Source organism: Triturus cristatus, chromosome 9, assembly GCF_964204655.1.
Source record: "Triturus cristatus chromosome 9, aTriCri1.1, whole genome shotgun sequence".
NCBI classification, from domain to species: domain Eukaryota; kingdom Metazoa; phylum Chordata; class Amphibia; order Caudata; family Salamandridae; genus Triturus; species Triturus cristatus.
Window position 1 is genome coordinate 390315572 of NC_140592.1, and position 19401 is coordinate 390334972.

The window sequence follows — 19401 nt, forward strand, 5'->3', positions numbered from 1 at the left end:
TCCCCCATGCGCGCACCCTTTTATTGTGTTTCTCAGCCTGGGCTGCTGCTGTATCCAGGACACACAGTTCTTTAGCTGATGTGTGCTGGGCTGTGCTGGAGGGAGGCCCTCAATGACAGCCTTATATAACGTATTTTGTAGGTCATCCAGAGGCCTAGATGCATAAATAGAAATGTGAACTTCGATCCTGAGAGCAATGCAGTTGACTAGGTTAAAAAATAAAACAATAGTCTGCAACTTTTTTGTTGCCTTTCACCTTTGGGTAAATACATATAAAGCATAACACACACACCTTAAATGATTATTTTTTTTTAAATAATTGGTGTGAAATGCATTCTTTTAAGCTATGAAGGATCAATTGGTTAAAATGGTTATTCCAGATGTGTGTGTGTGTGTGACCAGACAGTTATCCAACTGAATCTCGGTTGGGGCATCGGTAGGATACTGATGAGCATTTAAGGTGATTTAAGGTCTCAGCCTGTGACTGAAAGCAGTATGAATATACAAGCCGTTATTTTAAAATTACATTATGCAAAAGCGCTGGCACACTTTAGGGGAGAGAGAGGGGGAGATTATTTTTTTCCTAATCATAGGTATTGTGCTGGAAGGGTATCCTTCCAGTACAAAACACTATGCTTAGAAATAGTTTAACAATTACCCCACTTTGTATGACTGCTGTGTAGAGCAGCACAAATGCAATGTTGGAAAAGGTTTGCACAAATAAAAACATTTCGCCAAGTTATAGCCCGCCAGACCAAAAGTTTGCACCGGTTTCCATCACTTTTGTTACCAGGCACATATTCTCAGGAAATGTAGCCCCACGTACATTAAAAAAGATCTTTTTAGTAATAAGTAGTCAGACGCTACTGAGTGCAAACGTTTTTTTTTTTTTTAGATATTTCCACTAGTACGTGCTGCAGAACTCAGCTGATATCATCCTTAAATTACCTTGCACAAACAGTAAACCTTTGTCACCATAAAGCCTCTAATGACTTAATCAATTAAAGCCATATACTAACTCCTAAGCCGCCATTAGATCTGATTAAAGAACTGCACAGATTTACATTTCTTTCAGGTAGCAAGGCACTATGGCAGGAAGGCTTGTTTCTTCTTTCTCTGACTGCCTATCCGTTGTCGTCCTTTCGGCTAGAGTCACCTGGAGCTCCCCTTAATCCGTCCTGGAATGGTGTTTTTTTTTTTTTTTAATATGGAAACAGTTATTGTACATTTTTTTTAAACAAATTGGAAATGTTGTTCCTAATACATTCCACCTATTTCAACCACTGAGGTCATCCAAAAAATAATTTAATTTACTGGTAGAGGGCTTTGTTTATTTTGTAATTGCTTCTAATGCCTCATGATGCTGCACTTGCTCTCCTTAGCCAGCCAACTTGCAAGCGGTCAATAAAAGGAATGGGGCCAGAGTAGTAACTATGCGTAGTGGAATTCCCGTATGGAATTCAGTTCCGTACAATTATAAGCGATCCAATGTTCATGCAACCAAACTCACTGAGCACAGGAACAACGCACCTGAGTTTACAGACCGGAAGATCCAGCAGGTGAAATCAGCATCAGAAAAAGCTGCATTGTAGTCTGGATCCCTTCAATTACCTTTTCCCAAAACATCAGACAAGGCACAGGGAAGCATTATATGATCCACCCAGACAGCATTATTCACTTCTTCCTTCACACTTCCTCCACCCTGATCTGGATACGTGTCCTCTGCAAGCTAAAACTCCACTTGTTTCAAAGTTGTTGTAAGGAAACTACCTTTCTGTCAGTTTTTTTTACATCTGATTAGATTTCTCCCTGGATGTAGCTCAGTTATCTCATATGAGAACTGCTCAATGTTGGATGCTAACAACTATTTGCATTTAGAATAGCACAGGTTTCTTTCAGAGTAATTGAAGGGTGATCATACTGCTAACTGATCGACAATCTCAGGAGGAATGGAAGATGTATTAGCAATAAAACCCAAGACCTGCTAGTCATACTTACCAAAATTTGGCGCGTTAACTCACTAAACTCAGTAATTTGTCTGGCCTCAAATAAGCATATTTTGTAACATTCTGATGAGCGAACTGAAAATGCACCTAAGATCAATAGCAATACAGTAGCAACTTTCTGATGAAGGAATTAAAAATATGTCACAAGCTTGTTATTTCAGGGTTTCTCTTTAAAGAGAATTAGCACCAAGGGGTTGTCATCTTGAAATAACTTTGCAAAAACCGGTCCTAAATCGTTTTGGATTTTTAGGTCTCGGCTGCGAAGGCTGCGCTTGCGGAGTCTAGCTCCGAGATTTAATGACTTGGAGAAGAGGGGCTTGAACCCGCCCCTCTTCTCCCCTGTTCTCCATTGGCTGGCCTCTTGAATGCTGGCCAGCCATTGGAGAAGAGGTCAGTCATTCCGATTAGGCCCCGTCCTTTTCGGATCGGGGGACGTGTTTTTTGCAAGAAGTCTCAAGGAGGAGTAAAAAGCAAAACACGCCCCCGAATCCGAAAACGACGCTGCGTTTCTCCGAGGCATTTCTGCTCTGCCTCGGAGAAAGGCGGTGGTGTCTTCCGGTGCCCTCGGCTTGTTTTGCTAACGCTTGGGAGTGAGGGGCGTAGATCGCACTCTCTCTGCTGTCTCTGGATTTCTCTTTGCTTTTCAGCCTGTGCACCTGGGACCAGTGACCACCAGCGGCCCCTGACTCTTGCACCCAACACAGCTCAGCCTCCGACCCAGGACAGCTGAGCCAGTTCACGGGAGAGACGACATCTCCAAGGCTGGGCCTCTCTCTCCCTCTCTCGCTTGGCCACGTCTGACTCCACCCGAGGAGGTCCCTTTTCTTGAAAGACCTAGTTTTCCGCACCCCCCGCGCGTATTGGAACGCCCAAGAGGATGACGGGCTTTGGCTGGTGGTCACGGCGCTATGCCTGGCTGTGGCGAGCCTGGGCGTCCGGGCGGACGACGGCCTGGATTTCCCCGAGTACGACGGCGAGGACCGGGTCATCCACCTGAGCAGCAAGAACTACAAAGCGGCCCTGAAGAAGCACGACGTGCTGGCAGTCTTCTATCACGACCCCATTGAGGATGACAAGGCCTCGCGGAGGCAGTTCGAGATGGAAGAGCTCATCTTGGAGGTAAACAAAAGTGACCCTCGTGGCGTTCCATTCACACACACGAGAGTCATTCAAAAAATACACACAAAGCCGGTATTGGCACATATCCAGGATGCTACCCACACGGCCACTGAAAGTTTGCTCTTGGAGTAGGGAATTGGTCATTTGTAAAACAATTGCAGTAAAATTGCGCCCAGACACATATTTGAAAATAGTGTTTGAAAGAGAAAAGATCGATTGTGGGTCCTGGTGGGCTGGCTGTACGCGGTTTCACTACAATCGACTTTGAATATTGTAAGTGTGTGTCTGCACTCATAAAAGCAGGTAAGGTGGTTCAGTGGGTTCATGCATCAGTGGCGGAGATCCGTGTGCAATGTGACTGTCCCTCGTTGGAATCTAACGGGCTCACTCAGACTTTCAGCCGCCCAAGGTTGATAAAATGAGTACCATCGAGATGGGTTGAAATACAACCTCTTATCAGTGCTTTAGGAAAGTTTTGATTATAGTTACTACTGATTGGCGATGGAAGTTGTCTTGAAAAGTGAGCTACAACTTCATCGCCCTAGGCTACTGAAACACTTGGGAATTTCATCAGTACATCCCTACCGAAAGTAGATTTCTGAATGCGCCCCCTCGGGAGACAGTCCTTTGAGAATACCCACCCAAGAGACAGAAAATACTGAACGTCTCAGAACACAGACAAAAGTGTTGCTTGTGCTTAGTTATGCCACTGTGAAAAGTGTCACCTTGGAGGATTGTTGGGACATTCACCAGGGAAAGAAGGGACGATAGCGGCATGCAAAATGTGCATACAAGTACGTGTGTATAAGTTTTATGTGCAATTTACTGTGCATTTATACATATTTGACGTAGGTGTTTGTATGCTTGACCAATTACGTGTGTGGTTTGTCTGCATGTATTTTTGCGTTTGTTTGCATTTGAGAACATGTGTGTGTGCATCTCCATGTGTGTTTGCCTGTGTCTGCATAAAAAACATGTCATAAAACCCCTCTGAGGAGGAGTGCCGCCATTGTGGCATATATCTTTTTCAGTGGTCGAAATTACGTTTCGTGTGATAACAAAGGTGCACGTTTGTAACAAAGAGAAACAGGCACTTCAGAAAACAAAATTGCTTAAAGCTTTGAGATTCGGGTGGGATGTCGTGCGGGTTTTAACGTGAACACACAAACTTTCCAGAAACCCTCAACTTCGAAGAAGTGCTTACTGTCTGGGCAAAAATGTAATCTCATTAGTTCCAGTTTTACACCTTAATGAAGTAAACATCTACTGGAAGTTGAGCAGATAAATTCTTTCTGCTACGTTATGACACTGTGTGTAGCTTTTTTTAAATAGTAAATAGACCTGCTTGAGGTAGAAACTAAATTGTGTTTTTTTGGAAGAATGCAAATTATGTAGGAGATGGTGAATTACGTCTCAAGTGTAGTAAACTGATGTTTATGCAGAAAACGCCACTCCTCCACAATTGCATACTTTAAGGATCCTGGCCATTGCAGAAATACATGAACAAAATATAATATAGTAATTGAAAACATTTCTAGGCGGATGGGTATACATGTAAGGTTCCACCTATAAATTTGCCTAATATGGATGTCAATGAGGCGTGGTCAAATTCAGTAGCGGCTGACATGTACCAAGGGTGGTGAGGCGGGGGACACAAAAAAATAATTAAATAAAATACCTTTGTGCGTGACACAACATCATCCTACTTCGGTCTTCTCTATAGGCAGGCTCCAATGCGGGACTCAGCCAACTCCCCGAACCAATCCTGGAGATACTCTCACCAGCATGAGAGAAGCACCAGAATTAGTGGGAGAAGCCTCACTCAGTGCTCTGAAGAGCCAGCAGAGGTGCGTGCAGGTAAGCGCGGTGGGGCGGGGGGATGTCCACAGACAAAGGAATAGGAATTCTTTATTTAATTTTACCTATTCCATCGTCCGATGACATTGTCTTAAACGGTGTTGGAAATCGGCCTGAAATATCCAACTCCCTACAGGTAAAAGTGCAAGCAGGGGCTCATAGCTTTCTGTTTCTACTAACTGTATAGGAGTATGACCCGAAAAATCATAGTTTAGTCCCATTTTAGGTGTTTAGGGGCTAATACACATGTGTATGTAGCTATATCGCTTATGAAAGGCGAGATATCAGTTAAATAGTCCGTCATACCAAAGCAAACAAGCATTTACAATGCAACGGTCTCGGCATTGTTAAAGTTACAGCTATTGGCATTGCTCATGACAATGCCGTTTCTTTAAATGTTTTAAAAACAAAAACATAACCAAAAATAATGTCATGAGCAATGCCAATAGCTCTAACTTTACCAATGCCGAGACCATTGCATTGTAAATGCTTGTTAAAGTGGTCTATCAGTAGTCTGAAAACACTGTCAAATCCACTAATACTCATACGGAGTATGACCAATATGGTCAATGTGCACAGTTTACCACTCTATTTTGTTGTATTGGCTCTAAGGATAGCTCCGCCCCATTATTTGAAGTGTTAGTCTCGCCTCCACTGGTTGACCTGTTATCTCCCCAGACGATCAGGTCTACTTGTGGACCTGTGCACAGCTCTTGGTGAATTAAAGTTCCAAAGTGCCTATCGACCTCTTTTACCACTGTATAATTGCAATTTCACAACATAACTGCGAGACCGAGGCGCCAATTTATACCTCTGAGTTCACTTGCGACTCGACTCCTAAAAATCTCATAGCCAAAAAAAGCAATAAAAGTTACAAAGATGATGGTCAATGGTGCTAAGCACTAAGTGTGCAGTCACCTTCTAAACGACCACGCAACGAAAACATGGGTAAAACAGTACAACTCAAACAACGGGATAGCTACAGGAATAAGTATAATAACAGTACGTTCACCGGTCACCTACCAGTATGGAGGCTGCCATTTTCAATCAAACATGTGACCAGCCAAACACTAGAGCGCTCACTCAGCTAAAGCTCGAAGCTGTAAGGGTCATCTTCCGCCTCCAAAATGTGAGTAAAAAGGGACGAAAGACTAAAACGTCGCTCCTTAGAGCAATATGCTCTCATTAAGTAAACATGCTAATTCTTACACGAGCAGCTGAAGTCTCATATAATTAATACAAAAAAACGGCATATTACAAAATGGTTGTGTTGCTTTTATTTATTTGGTATAATGTATACAAATAGAATATTTTTTTCTTTGTTTTAGAATAATAAAAGTTTAAGATTTGGTTTTGTAATTACAAGTATTGCTGTCAAAATGGGGGATTACACGTATATGTTGGTGCTTATCCTAAGTACATGTACTGTTATTTAGGTCATCAGTACGAACAGCCCAGTTAATTGCAATATTTGCAGTAACTCCCGGTGTTGTGTAATATCATGTATCCCCTCGGTATTGTGTATCCCCTAGCTTCGGGAGACTCCGGACGTCCTGCCTATTGGACACCTCTGACGGGCCCACAATCAGCCCCGCCCACCCCAGGCAAGGCAGCCTCCGGTTTATCAGGCAGAAGCAGTAGCGCACAGAGCCGAGCTGCTGTCGGTAATGTACACATCAATCAGCTTTAGGTGCTGGCTGGAGATGCAGCTGGTGCGAAAACTGTGGAAGGAGTAGCCATCCCCGCAGGTCTCACAGGGGCGAGGGACAAGAAGGGCACGCAGGAGAAAATAAAAAATTTTAAGTGACAAAAGATAGCAGGTGTGAGGGGAGAGGATGTGGTCCGTCAGCTAAACTGCCGACTTTGGTACAGGAAACCAGGGTTCGAGCCTCGAGGTCGCATCCACATCCTGTGATTCTGGGCAAATCCCTTAATCTCCCCGTGCCTGAACGTGTAATATAATACGGTGCTCATATAAAGCGCTCCATTGCTTTCGGGTCGAGTTTGCGCTATATAAACATGCAACCAAAAAAAATATCTGGACATTGCTTAAACAGGCACATTTCTACAAACTTAGCACACCTAGTGCTACGAAAACAGTCATAGGCGCCTTTTTTGTAGAACATTCCTTATATGTAGAATTGTGTCTTAACCCCTTCCCCACTCATGACGGAACCACTCCGTCATGAGCCACGGTCGCCGTGTGCTCATGACGGAGTGGTTCCGTCATGCTGCGGCCGTTGGCGGCCGCGCCGCCCACGCGGCGCTAATTCCCCACCTGTGCGGGCGATTAGCGCAGTGGGCGGAGTCATGACGGAACCACTCCGTCATGAGCACAGCTCAACCGCGGCTCATGACGGAGTGGTTCCGTCATGAGCACCGCGCTGCCCCCAAACCCCCCCCAGCGCTGCGGCGGAATTCCCGCCGCAGCGAAAGGGTTAAGGCAGTCGCATGTTCCACATGTTTCGAAAGGGAACGCTAGTGAACACCCAGCAGTCATAACAAGAGCTGTGGTGTAACTTAAGAGAGTCGTAAGTTATGCCTAAAGTGCTCAACAGTAATGCTAGCCCCAGGGTACTCTGGCCTCCACTGAATAGTTATTTGTGGATGGTCCCTACCTCTCCCTTACTTGTGTCCCCGTCATGACCATTCCAGAATGGTTCCCAGTCATACAAACATCATAGCAATACAAACGCACGTGAACTGTACATTTGCATTCACGGTCACTCTGAACGAGCTAGAGAGGTTTTCCTCTAATATCATAGCGCCAGATACATCAGCTTGGTAAGGGGTCTCCATGGGCCCCACATACCCTCTGCTAGGATCAGAAAGACCACGTGGCCTTTACAATGACATGAAATGAAGGACCTTTATGGCTCTGGCTCCCCTCGCTTCTGTTCGCACTTGCAGCAGCCCTCAAGCGAAATACCTCCCATTTCTTCTGACACATCTGGGATCTTCAGCAGTTTAATTTCACCTCAGCACCAGCTTACTTGCATTGGACATAGCCTCTTTTGTGGTCTTAGGATGTATGACTCCTTGTCAATAAGCGCTTTTTAAATAAATAACCCAATAATCTAGCATCTCACCACCAGCAACATGAGCGGGACCACTAACAGCATCTGTGGCAGGCACTTGAACCAGGGGCAGATGGTCCAAGCCAAGGAGGTAGCCTTAATACCAGTATCCACAGGATGCATCTAGTCTGGACCTTGGAACTAAGTTTGAGCAAAATAGCAACAAAAAAGGAAAAGGTGCTGTGAGAAGTTGGCCTGGCATATGCTGGTCACTAGTTATCGTGGCCACCTTACACCAGTCCAAATCGACTCTTATGGTAGATAGGTTTAAGACAACCTTTTAAAGAAAGCTATCCTAGTGGTAGCTGTGGAGAGCAGCCTTCAGGCTAAGTCTCAGAGGAATGTAAAGCAGCTTGTTTTACCTTATAATCTACCAAATGAAAGGACACCACACAGGTATATATATCAAATATATATGTATTTATTAATAGACAACACTCTACTAATCTCTTTATGAGATTAGAAGCCAGGAACACATTCAAATATCAACGTTTCACAATAAGTTAAGCACAAATATGGCTGGGGCCCTAGGGGCGTACCAGACCATATACTAAAAAAATGGGTTGGGAAAGTCGACTTGCAAAATGACAAGGCCTAGGGCCTATAGAATCGCTGGGGCTTCACTACTGCAGTGAAAGCAGGTAAGTAACAGACCCATGGGAGACGCATGCAGTGTGTGAACACAGCCGCGGGTTCCCTATTGATTATAATGGAGCAAGTTGCGGTTTGATTTTTAAAGTTTTAGGGTACTTCGAGGAAGTCTACAAGCAAGCCACTTACAAGGTAAGTAATTCGAGGGCCAACACACACTAGGGCACCGGAGTGCACGAGTTAACTCACCCAGGGAAGCCGGGTGCATAGGTGTCTTTTGGTGTCGGGTCGCGTCGCTGTTTTCTATGGAGACCAAAGAAGACTTGCTGCTTGCGTCGACTGAAGAAGTGTCCGGTGGAATCCAAGGGTGGATTCAAGATGCAGATGACCTGAAAATTGAAGGGACAGTGTTCACAGTAACTTGCCAGTGACCGGGGGCGAGGAAGCTGGTTGCCCACGGAAGTCGGGTGATTTCAGGTGATCAAGGGTGTTTGGACTCTTCGATCACGAGGTCCAGGAAGGATCGGCGATGACCAGCAGCTGGATTCGGAGTGTCCCACGACATCTGCAGCTTACTGAGGTGTCGGCAACCAGATTGGAGCCAACAAGCCTTGGCAACAGCAAGTCTCGTGGAAATCAAAGAAGGTCAGCGTTGCAGAACAGCAAGGTCTGAGGGACTCACCCAGCGAGGGTGAGTGAGGGCAGGCCTGGAGCAACCAGGGGAGCCCTTTGAGTTGATAAGAAAGTCTTCGGGGGACCCACAAGCCAACGGGCAAGGGATCGCGAAGGCGCCTCTTGAGGAAATGCGTCACAGGAGCCCATGGTCACACGGGATGGGGTTGGCCTCTGATTTTCGCTGCAAAACCTGCTGGAGGCTTGGGACACAAATGGTCCAATGCACAAGTTCGTAGAACATCGTGGAGGGGTTGCACTCGACAATAGTGCACGGTACCCAGTTATTGCTGTTCCTCGTCACTCGTGGGGTCCACTTGCCTCAGCTTTGCTGGGGACTCACAATGGCCATCAAGAAGTCAGGAAAACCACTTCCGGGGCTGCAGGGACTTCGTACTCCAGCAGGAGCGGGAAAGTTTGCGACCGTTGATTAAGGTTTTTGGTAGCTGCCAAGCAGGGGAGTCACTCCTTGACTCCAAGGGAGATTCTTCTGTCTTCCAAAGATAGTGGAACATCGAAGGGCCAGGATTCTTCTTTGTAGATCGTCGTCCAGGGTTATCTGCTTTGCAATGGCAAGGTTTGCTATCTTATACTGAAGATAGGGGAGGGACTACCTCTATGACCACTCCTCTGGGAGGGTCAGGGTAGGGGGTGGTTACACCCACTTCCCTTTGTCCAGTTTCACGCCAGAGCAGGGACAGGTAGCCCCTGAACCGGTTTGAGCTGGCATATGCACAGAGGAGCCTACTGCTCCCCCAGTGAAGGACTTCAAAGCACTCTAGAAGTGCACCCACCCAGCTCCAATACACTAAATCCTGTCTGGAAGGTGGTGACACCTCCCTGTGACAGGATGCCTATTGTTGGGCCTCCTCCACTGCGAGTTTCAGTCAGCAGCACGAGGGCAGCCCAGTGTCTGTGCTGGTGGCATCCATTTTGTGATGCCAGGGCTCTTTCAGATTTCTACCGTGTTACCACAGTAGGCACATGTCGTCCCCTCTAGAAGGGTGGGGTCACACTCTCACATCATGGACTGATGTGGGGGTATGATTCCAATATGTTTGACAAACACGACATGTTTTGATGCAGTAATTCCAAAGTTATCATTCTAATGCACTTAAGAGTATATGGTTTAACCGCATCCACAAACAGCCATAGAGAATATACTCTGGTAGCTGCAGAGGGGCCCTTCTCATGCAGAGGCACCCCTTCACATTGTAAACCAAGCCCCCTGCCCTCAGGATTGATAGGGCCTGCCATAGGGGTGGCAGATAGGTTTATATGTGTGTGTATGGTGAGATATAGAAACCTATATCTCAGTGAGGAGTGCTAACACTACCTCACCCAGGCTGCAGTAGCAGGCATGTGGTGTCAGATTGAGTCTGCTTCCCAGGGGTGGCATAATACATGCTGCAGCCCCTGGTAGGCCTGTGAAGTGCCTATGCCCTAGGTACCTAAGGTACCATATACTAGGGGCTCATAAGGTACCACAGTATCCAATCAATAGTGCATCTAATATGCACACCAAGTCGTTTAGAGAGAACAGAGAGACTGGGGCCCTGATTAGCAGGGACCCAGCCAGACCATAGCCAGAAACCAGTGTATACATCAGAAAAAAAGTGGGGGCAACATAAGTGCAGATCCTACTCTCCTACAGGTGCACACTATTACGAAAATGTATGTTACATTTGGGGAAACTAAATTAGTGGTATCTCTCATCAACAAACATTTGTAATGCATCAGTTTCACCTATGTGATTAACAATAAGCTGTTTTGTGTTGCAAGTTGTTGCTTGGTGAGCCGTTGTGCAATACTAAGCTACAACTTACAACAAAAACAGCTTATTATTAATCACATAGGCGAAACCGATGTATTACCAATGCTTGTTAGGATAGGGATGCACACTTGTTTTTGATAAAATGATCGTTTGTCACACTAATTGATTTGCTGCAAACATGTAGTTGGTTCATTCGTCATGATTTCAAACACCAGATGTGAATGGTTATGAGGATAATTTCTTGCAAGACTGAGAGAGGGCACTACCAGTCACATTGCTAACAACGCATGCCTTTACAACACAGTTTTTACATCGCAACATCCATTACAACGCATGATTTTACATCGCATGCCATCACAACGCATTTTTAGAAACTACATTTACAAAGCATTCCGTTACATCACATTATACCATTACAACGCATACCATTACATTGCATTTCAGGTAAGTGTTGGATAGTGTAGGGGTAAAAATACTATTCCCACTCCAGTGAGTGCAACAGTAGAGTAAGTGTTGGATAGTGTAGGGGTAAAAACGATGTTTTGTAATGGAATGCATTGTAATGGTATGCATTGTAGTGACATGCGATGTAATGGCTACGTTGTAATGGCATGCGATGTAAAGGATGTTGCGTTGTAATGACTGCGTTGTAAAGGTAGTGCGATGTAATGACTGCATTGTAAAGGTTGTTTCCCGTCACTCATAGTCATTGAATGTCACTCATAATTACACGGAAATTGTGGAAATGTCACACATAAGCAATCTAAAACCTTGCCAGCCATTGGGACACTCAAAAAGGGCGTCAATAAATAACTTAACTTTTTCATTTGTTTACTCTGCCATGACATCTGACTATTTGAAGGGACAGCCCGAGATATTAACTACATGTAATACAAAAGAGAAAAATCAAGGGTTTTCTCAAATACAAAACAAAACGAAAACATTAAGGAAATGCCCTGAAGAAAGTCCCGGACCAACTTGGCCAATATAGGACTGAAACATGTTGGCACTAGGGTCACAGGACCATAAATCTCCTGTTTGCCCGCATTCACCCTTGTTTTTTTAAAATCCCCGTCAGCTCCACGAATAAAAGGATACTGGGACCTGGCGGCAGATTTTTAATCTTTAACTCCCCCTGGCCACATCTATTCAAGAGCTCCCAGAAATATGGTTGAGCCCACCCTGACTTTTAGGTATCAGGGTGACCCGATGATGAAGCATGACACTACTAGGGTGTGTGAGGGTACTTATGTAGGAGACCTCTTTCGTCATATTTTAGGATCCCCACCTGAGACCATGATTAATATAGAACATGCTCACCGAGTCGGGAGGCCGCGACCACAGGGGTGCCTCCAGCAGATATACTGGACTGCCTACACGATTTTCCCATAAAGGAGAACATACTCACTACAGCTCATGAGAAGCAACCACTTAGCTTCCGTGGACAGTCACCAGTATTGTAAAATGGTCGTTTGTCACACTAGTTGATTTGCTGCACACATGTAGTTGGTTCATTCGTCATGATTTCAAACACCAGATGTGAATGGTTATGAGGATAATTTCTTGCAAGACTGAGAGAGGGCACTACCAGTCACATTGCTAACAAAAGTGTGTGAAAAGAAAACGGAAACTAATGTGAGGTTTTGCAAGGTTGTCACGCACACTCCATCCATCTTGCGGTGTCCTTAGTTCCCTTGTGCTTTGTTGCAGTTTCAAGATCTTTTTAAAGTTTCTCGTTCAAATTAGTGTAATTTCTGATATTTATATGTTTGCCTCGTCTTCATTGCTTGATTTTGATGTTGAGAAAGTGTCACTCAGAATGTATGACGTTACAACACAAACATTTACAACGCATGCCTTTACAACACAGTTTTTACATCGCAACATCCATTACAACGCATGATTTTACATCGCATGCCATCACAACGCATTTTTAGAAACTACATTTACAACGCATTCCATTACATCACATTATACCATTACAACGCATACCATTACATTGCATTTAAGGTAAGTGTTGGATAGTGTAGGGGCAAAAATACTATTCCCACTCCAGTGAGTGCAACAGTAGAGTAAGTGTTGGATAGTGTAGGGGTAAAAACTATGTTTTGTAATGGAATGCATTGTAATGGTATGCGTTGTAGTGACATGCGTTGTAATGGCTGCGTTGTAATGGCATGCGATGTAAAGGATGTTGCGTTGTAATGACTGCGTTGTAAAGGTAGTGCGATGTAATGACTGCATTGTAAAGGTTGTTTCCCGTCACCCATAGTCATTGAATGTCACTCATAATTACACGGAAATTGTGGAAATGTCACACATAAGCAATCTAAAACCTTGCCAGCCATTGGGACACTCAAAAAGGACGTCAATAAATAACTTAACTCTTTCATTTGTTTACTCTGCCGTGACCTCTGACTATTTGAAGGGACAGCCCGAGATATTAACTACATGTAAAACAAAAGAGAAAAATAAAGGGTTTTCTCAAATACAAAACAAAACGAAAACATTAAGGAAATGCCCTGAAGAAAGTCCCGGACCAACTTGGCCAATATAGGACTGAAACATGTTGGCACTAGGGTCACAGGACCATAAATCTCCTGTTTCCCCGCATTCACCCTTGTTTTTTTTAAATCCCCGTCAGATCCACGAATAAAGGGATACTGGGACCTGGCGGCAGATTTTTAATCTTTAACTCCCCCTGGCCACATCTATTCAAGAGCTCCCAGAAATATGGTTGAGCCCACCCTGACTTTTAGGTATCAGTGTGACCCGATGATGAAGCATGACACTACTAGGGTGTGTGAGGGTACTTCTGTAGGAGACCTCTTTCGTCATATTTTAGGATCCTCACCTGAGACCATGATTAATATAGAACATGCTCACCGAGTCGGGAGGCCGCGACCACAGGGGGTGCCTCCAGCAGATATACTGGACTGCCTACACGATTTTCCCATAAAGGAGAACATACTCCGTACAGCTCATGAGAAGCAACCACTTAGCTTCCGTGGACAATCACCAGTATTGTTCCAAGAACTATTACACTACAAAGACTGCACAAATTCCAGCCTGTCACACAGCACCTGTGGGACAGAGGGATAGCTTACTTCTGGGGTCACCCCTTCCGTATCATGTTTGGATTAGAGGACCGGCTCCATCAGTTATGCTTTCTGTCTGAGACCTGCCAGATCCTTGGAACAGACTCAGAGAAAAGAAACCAGACTTCGGACTCCTCATGGGCACAATCTAGAGACCGTAAAAATCAAGGGAGGCATCGAGGAGGGAAGAAGAGCCCGACGTGCCCGAACCCAGCCAAGATAGCTGAGGGAAACAGGCGTCCCTTTAATGCATCCCGGAGGTTTTGGCTGAAGCAGATGATCCACATGGTTCCGGTTGAGCTGAGCATCAAAGAAGCACGCAGTTTGGTTGGGGCTGGTTGGGGAGGGAGGGGACTATTGGCCACACTATGGACCCCTTACTTCGAAATCCAGGCCTGGGAGACCAGGGTATGACTCGAACTTAAGTTTCAACTGTTTTCTATCTTAATATGTATAATTGTGTGCTTTGGGGCTTGGGTTTTATTTTTGGGTTCACCATAAGACATGCATCACATTTCACAACACACTTTTCAAGTGAGGCTCAGATTGGGCCACGGTACTTTACAATCACATCAATAGCTCTCCTCCATTCCTTTAAATTCTGATGTCTGACACGACACTCAAAATATGAACCCTGAATGTTATGGGCCTTAATAGTCCAGTCAAATGAAAGACAGTTCTATCCTACCTGGAGAACTCGGGAGTTGACATATGCTTGATTCAGGAAACATACCTCCTACCCAGGGATTGTTACCGACTCTGATAACGAGCTTACCCGCATCAGTTCTTCTCCTCTACCACTTTTAAAAAGGCTGGGGTGGCTATACTGGTGGTGCTGTCCTTTAAGAGAACAATCGGACATAGGGAAACTGAGTTAAGAGGTTTAATATTTGCGTACCAGCTCACCTTAGGAAACAAGATATTCATTGTGGTATCTCTACGCACCAAATGAATGTCAAGAAACGGTCCTACGAAAGCACTAGCAGAGTCATTCTCCACAACAGATACAGAGATTCTAATAGAGACCTTAATTTAACTTTAAATACAGATCTATACAGATTAACATAAAGACATAGGCAGGTTGGAGCATTATCGAAAGGAGGTCATAAATGGTTCAGCGATCTGGGACTTAGTGACATATGGAGAGACTCTCACCCAAAGACACGGGAATATACCTACTTCTTACATGCACATAAAACATGTGCGAGATGAGATCAACTCCTTGGTACTGGAGAGATTCATAGCTCCACTACGGAGATTGAAATTCTCCCAATGACCCTCTCGAACCATTCAGCGGTGATTCTTTCACTGTCTCTACCTCCAATGCAGCCTCCCCGTTGGGCATGCTGCTTACATGAAACGATGATGCTGCGTCCTGCAGTAATATCTCAGATTCAAACACCAATCCCAAACTACCTCACACTTAATGATACTCTCAAGGTGTCTATAGCGACACTACAGGAAGCACTGAAGGCTTTGATCAGGGGGGAGTTCCTTTCCATCGCAGCTGCCGACAACAAACTACAAAGGGAGAAAAGGGATAGTCTCTCGTCACAGGTTAAGGAATTAGAACACATCCACCAGCGCACAGGGGCCCCAAGTGTGTGGCATCAGTTAACCACACTGCGAGCACAGTTGGTAGGACTAGTCCTTGATCTAGCTGAGTATCGGGCACTCTGCCTACGACACTCATACTATACAGGAGGGGACAAATGTGGCCGAATCTTAGCTAACAAATTGCGTATGAAACGCCAGGAGACGGTAATTCCATCAATACAGTCCCAGAGAGAAGGCCTTATTACTAGCAACAAAGCTATAGCAGAATAATTCAAGGAATTCTATTCAAAGCTATACACAGAACAAGACCTAGACCCCTAGCTAGCGCCATCTACCTCCAAGGAACACAACCCGCATTACCCCGGAGAAAGCAGACATTAGAGGAGAAAATATGGCCAGAGGAAATAATTTCTGCCATCTTCCACCTAAAACTCTCTAAGTCACCAGGTCCGACGGATTCCCCCCTATTTTCCATAAGACATTTTGCAATGCTTTAGTCCCCATACTAACAAGGCTGATTGGCTCCTTCACACAACCAGTTTCAATTTCTGCATCAATGCTAGCTATCTCCATTCTGGTGGTACCCAAGCCGGGGAAAGATAGACAGCAGTGTAGCTCCTACAGGCCTATCTCTCTACTAAACGTAGATCTTAAACTATTCACCGGCATGGGGGGCGCTAGGTGGCGCACGAGCGGAATGGCCGCACCTCTGTGAGGCTCCCGCAAGCTGTCTCACCAATCCGGCATTTATCCTATATCACTTGATATAAACTGATTGTATCCCAGTGTGAAATGTCCCCGCTATGCTACTGGTGCTAGCAGTGCACGGATCTCGTCGATTTCAGACCCGTTTCACAAGAGAATAAGAGCTGACGGCGAAGACCGGGGAGACCAATCCTGCGCTGTGGAGCGGAGCAGCGGTGTGGTGAAGTACGAGAGGTGCGCGGCTGCTGTAGCTCGGACAGGCCAGAAGGCACGTAAACTGTGGCTGGAGAGAGCGGATTGTCCGCCCTGACCTCTGGACTGACGGCGGTTAATGGACACTTCGCGCCGCTCGCAGGATTACAGGGTAAGCGGTTTGCCAGAAACGACGGAGGGGGAGGCCACAAGGAAGCAGCGTTGTGGCATGGAGTGACCGGGGTGGCCGGGAGTAATGACTGACATGCGGCGGCCCCTGACTGCCTGCTTCGCCCTAGTTGTTGAAGTACGGGGCAGCGACGGCGATTAAGGCCCAGCATAAGATGGAGGTTGTAGACAGAGCTGAGAAACATCTTTGAATGTGGACGCATGGGCTGATGGCGCAGCGTGGGACCCATGACACCGCCTGCGATTAGATACCACTGAGGGACTTACTGTTGGGGCAATCGAGGTGGAGTCAGTGAACAGGTGTTTGCCCACCAGAGTCCTGCGACAGGAACGGCATAGCGCTTGGTGGTGCAATTCCCGTATGCAGCGGGTGCAAGGGGAGCCTGAGCTCGATATTGCAAAGAGTGGAGGAAGTGTGGCGGAGGACACATCGCCTTGAATGCAATTGGCAGATGATCTTTGAGCTTGAGCGCGTGCCAGGGAGAGTGGAATGAAGGCGCGAGACCACTTCGGATCTAACTATTAATCACGTGGGAACCAGCAACGGAAGCGGGAAGATCTGTGCGGATAGCGTGCGGGAGGACCCGCTGTTGGTCATTTATGAGGTCCGCGCCTGCTCGAAGTCCCCCCATACTTCCTACGGGCTGGACGCGAGGCGAGCCGGGGGCAGATTGTATGGGGCACCTGGGGCTGCGACCCGCCCCGCTGCGGGCGGAGAAGACATCACAGAGGGTCGAGGTGCTGAGTTGATGAGAGCCTTTGTATCGGCTGGCTGAAGGCTGGTGATCTAGTTATACGATATTACTAGCGTGAGCAGCTCTTTTCCCAGGAAGAAGAAGGCAGCTACTATACTTACCGATCTGATGGGGAAGACGGATGCCCGCCAGTCGCGGCTCACGTTTGATGCCAAAAAATCAGCGAAGCTGCCTCAAGCAGAATCTGATGTAGGGGCGGAGTCGGCTCCTGTACCGACAACACTGGAGCCTGGGACCGGTGATGGTCTGAATGCACTTCTGATGGAAATGCGGCGGGGGTTCGCGGACATAGGAGGCAAAATGGACTCAATGGCAACACGCATGGATGCCATAGCCCGCACCCTGGAAGATCATGAGACCCGGCTGAAAGAGGCTGAGCAGCGTATATCCACTGTCGAGGACACTGCGGAGCAAGTGCAAAAGACAACAGCGCAGCTAGACAAACTGCTCAAAATCATCGCTGCCAAAAATGAGGACATAGAAGCGCGCAGTCGCAGGAAAAATATACGCGTCTTAGGCATACCAGAGAGCACCAACACCGGGAGAATGGAGGAGTACATTGAAAATCTTCTGAGAGCGGTAGTGGGCACGGACTCACTTTCTCCTCATTTTATAGTGGAACGCGCCCATCGTTCCCTGGGGCCGAGACCCCCTCCTGGAGGTACGCCTAAACCCATCATCGCACGCCTATTGAACTACAGAGATAGGAACGTTGCGTTACGAGTTGCCAGGGAACAAAGGAACTTGACGTATGAGGGAGTGCCCTTCACGATGTTCCCAGATTTCACGCTCCATGTACAGGAAGAACGTCGTAAATTTCTAGCAGTGAAACAAAAATTAAGGCAGGCGGGGATCGACTATGCCCTTTTGTACCCGGCCCGTCTTCGCGTTATGCACCAGGGAAAACAGGCGTTTTACACCAGGCCGCAACAGGTGGAGGAGTTCCTGAAGAAACTGCGAAGGCAGCCGAAACCGGCGGCACAGCAGGAGGAGCTGAGACGGTCTCCCTCCCCAAATGTGGACTGATGGCAGTGGGAGGATCGGAGACCGGCAGGGTTGTGGTCCCGAGTGGGGCTATGGATCTTCACTCATGCTCATCATGGGATCAAGTAGCGGGGACCACGAAACTCACTCAAGTGGAAAGAACTACATGCAGAGTGTGAACTATCGAGTGATGATTATGGGATATGGACACAGACAGCCTCCTTGAATACTGTCCAGGCACTCGAGAGACAGGAGGGCGTAACTGGACGGTATCAAGGAATTCGTGAGTTACCTAGAGACGTTACCCCATCGGGGAATACCCTCTTTTGTTAAATCTTGGTTGTTGCCTTTTGGCCCTTCCTGTATTTGTCCCTCACGGTGAATTTCCGGAGGGGATTGAATCTCGGTCACCACAGGAAGGACTAATGGGCGTTGGGAGGGGGGAGGGAATGTATACTTCTGGCATGATTGGGATGCTTCAGTGGGACGGGGAGGGGGTGGGAAAGGTGTTTCAAGATGGTTTCGCAAAATGGCAGTGGGCAGGCTTGTGCAAAAAGGGAGATTACCAAAGACAAAATTGTTCTGGAACAGATTATTCACAAATCATGATTCGGTTGGGATTGATGGGTGGTGGGGATGCAGGGGGATAACGGCACATTGAAAGTTCTGACTTGGAATATCAGAGGGCTAGGAGACGCGCGGAAACAGAGGCAGGTGCTAGCGTACCAAGATAGGCAACAAATTAACGTGGTGATGCTGCAAGAAACCCACATAGATCCACGGGTTGGTAGCCAGTTTGCGAGCAAATGGGCAGGACATCGTTTA

General features: G+C 46.4%; 1 protein-coding gene across 2 annotated transcripts in view; it reads right to left on the reverse strand.

Moving 5' to 3' along the window:
* The window catches only part of DMAC2 (distal membrane arm assembly component 2), an 86831-nt gene extending 80699 nt beyond the window's left edge, over window positions 1-6132 (reverse strand). For both annotated transcript variants that reach the window (XM_085625244.1, XM_085625245.1), the window contains exon 1: window positions 6006-6132. In XM_085625244.1, coding sequence (XP_085481370.1) covers window positions 6006-6023 — 18 coding nt within the window. In that variant the 5' untranslated portion in view covers window positions 6024-6132. The remainder of the gene's footprint in view (window positions 1-6005) is intronic.
* Between the last annotated feature and the right edge of the window lie 13269 nt (window positions 6133-19401).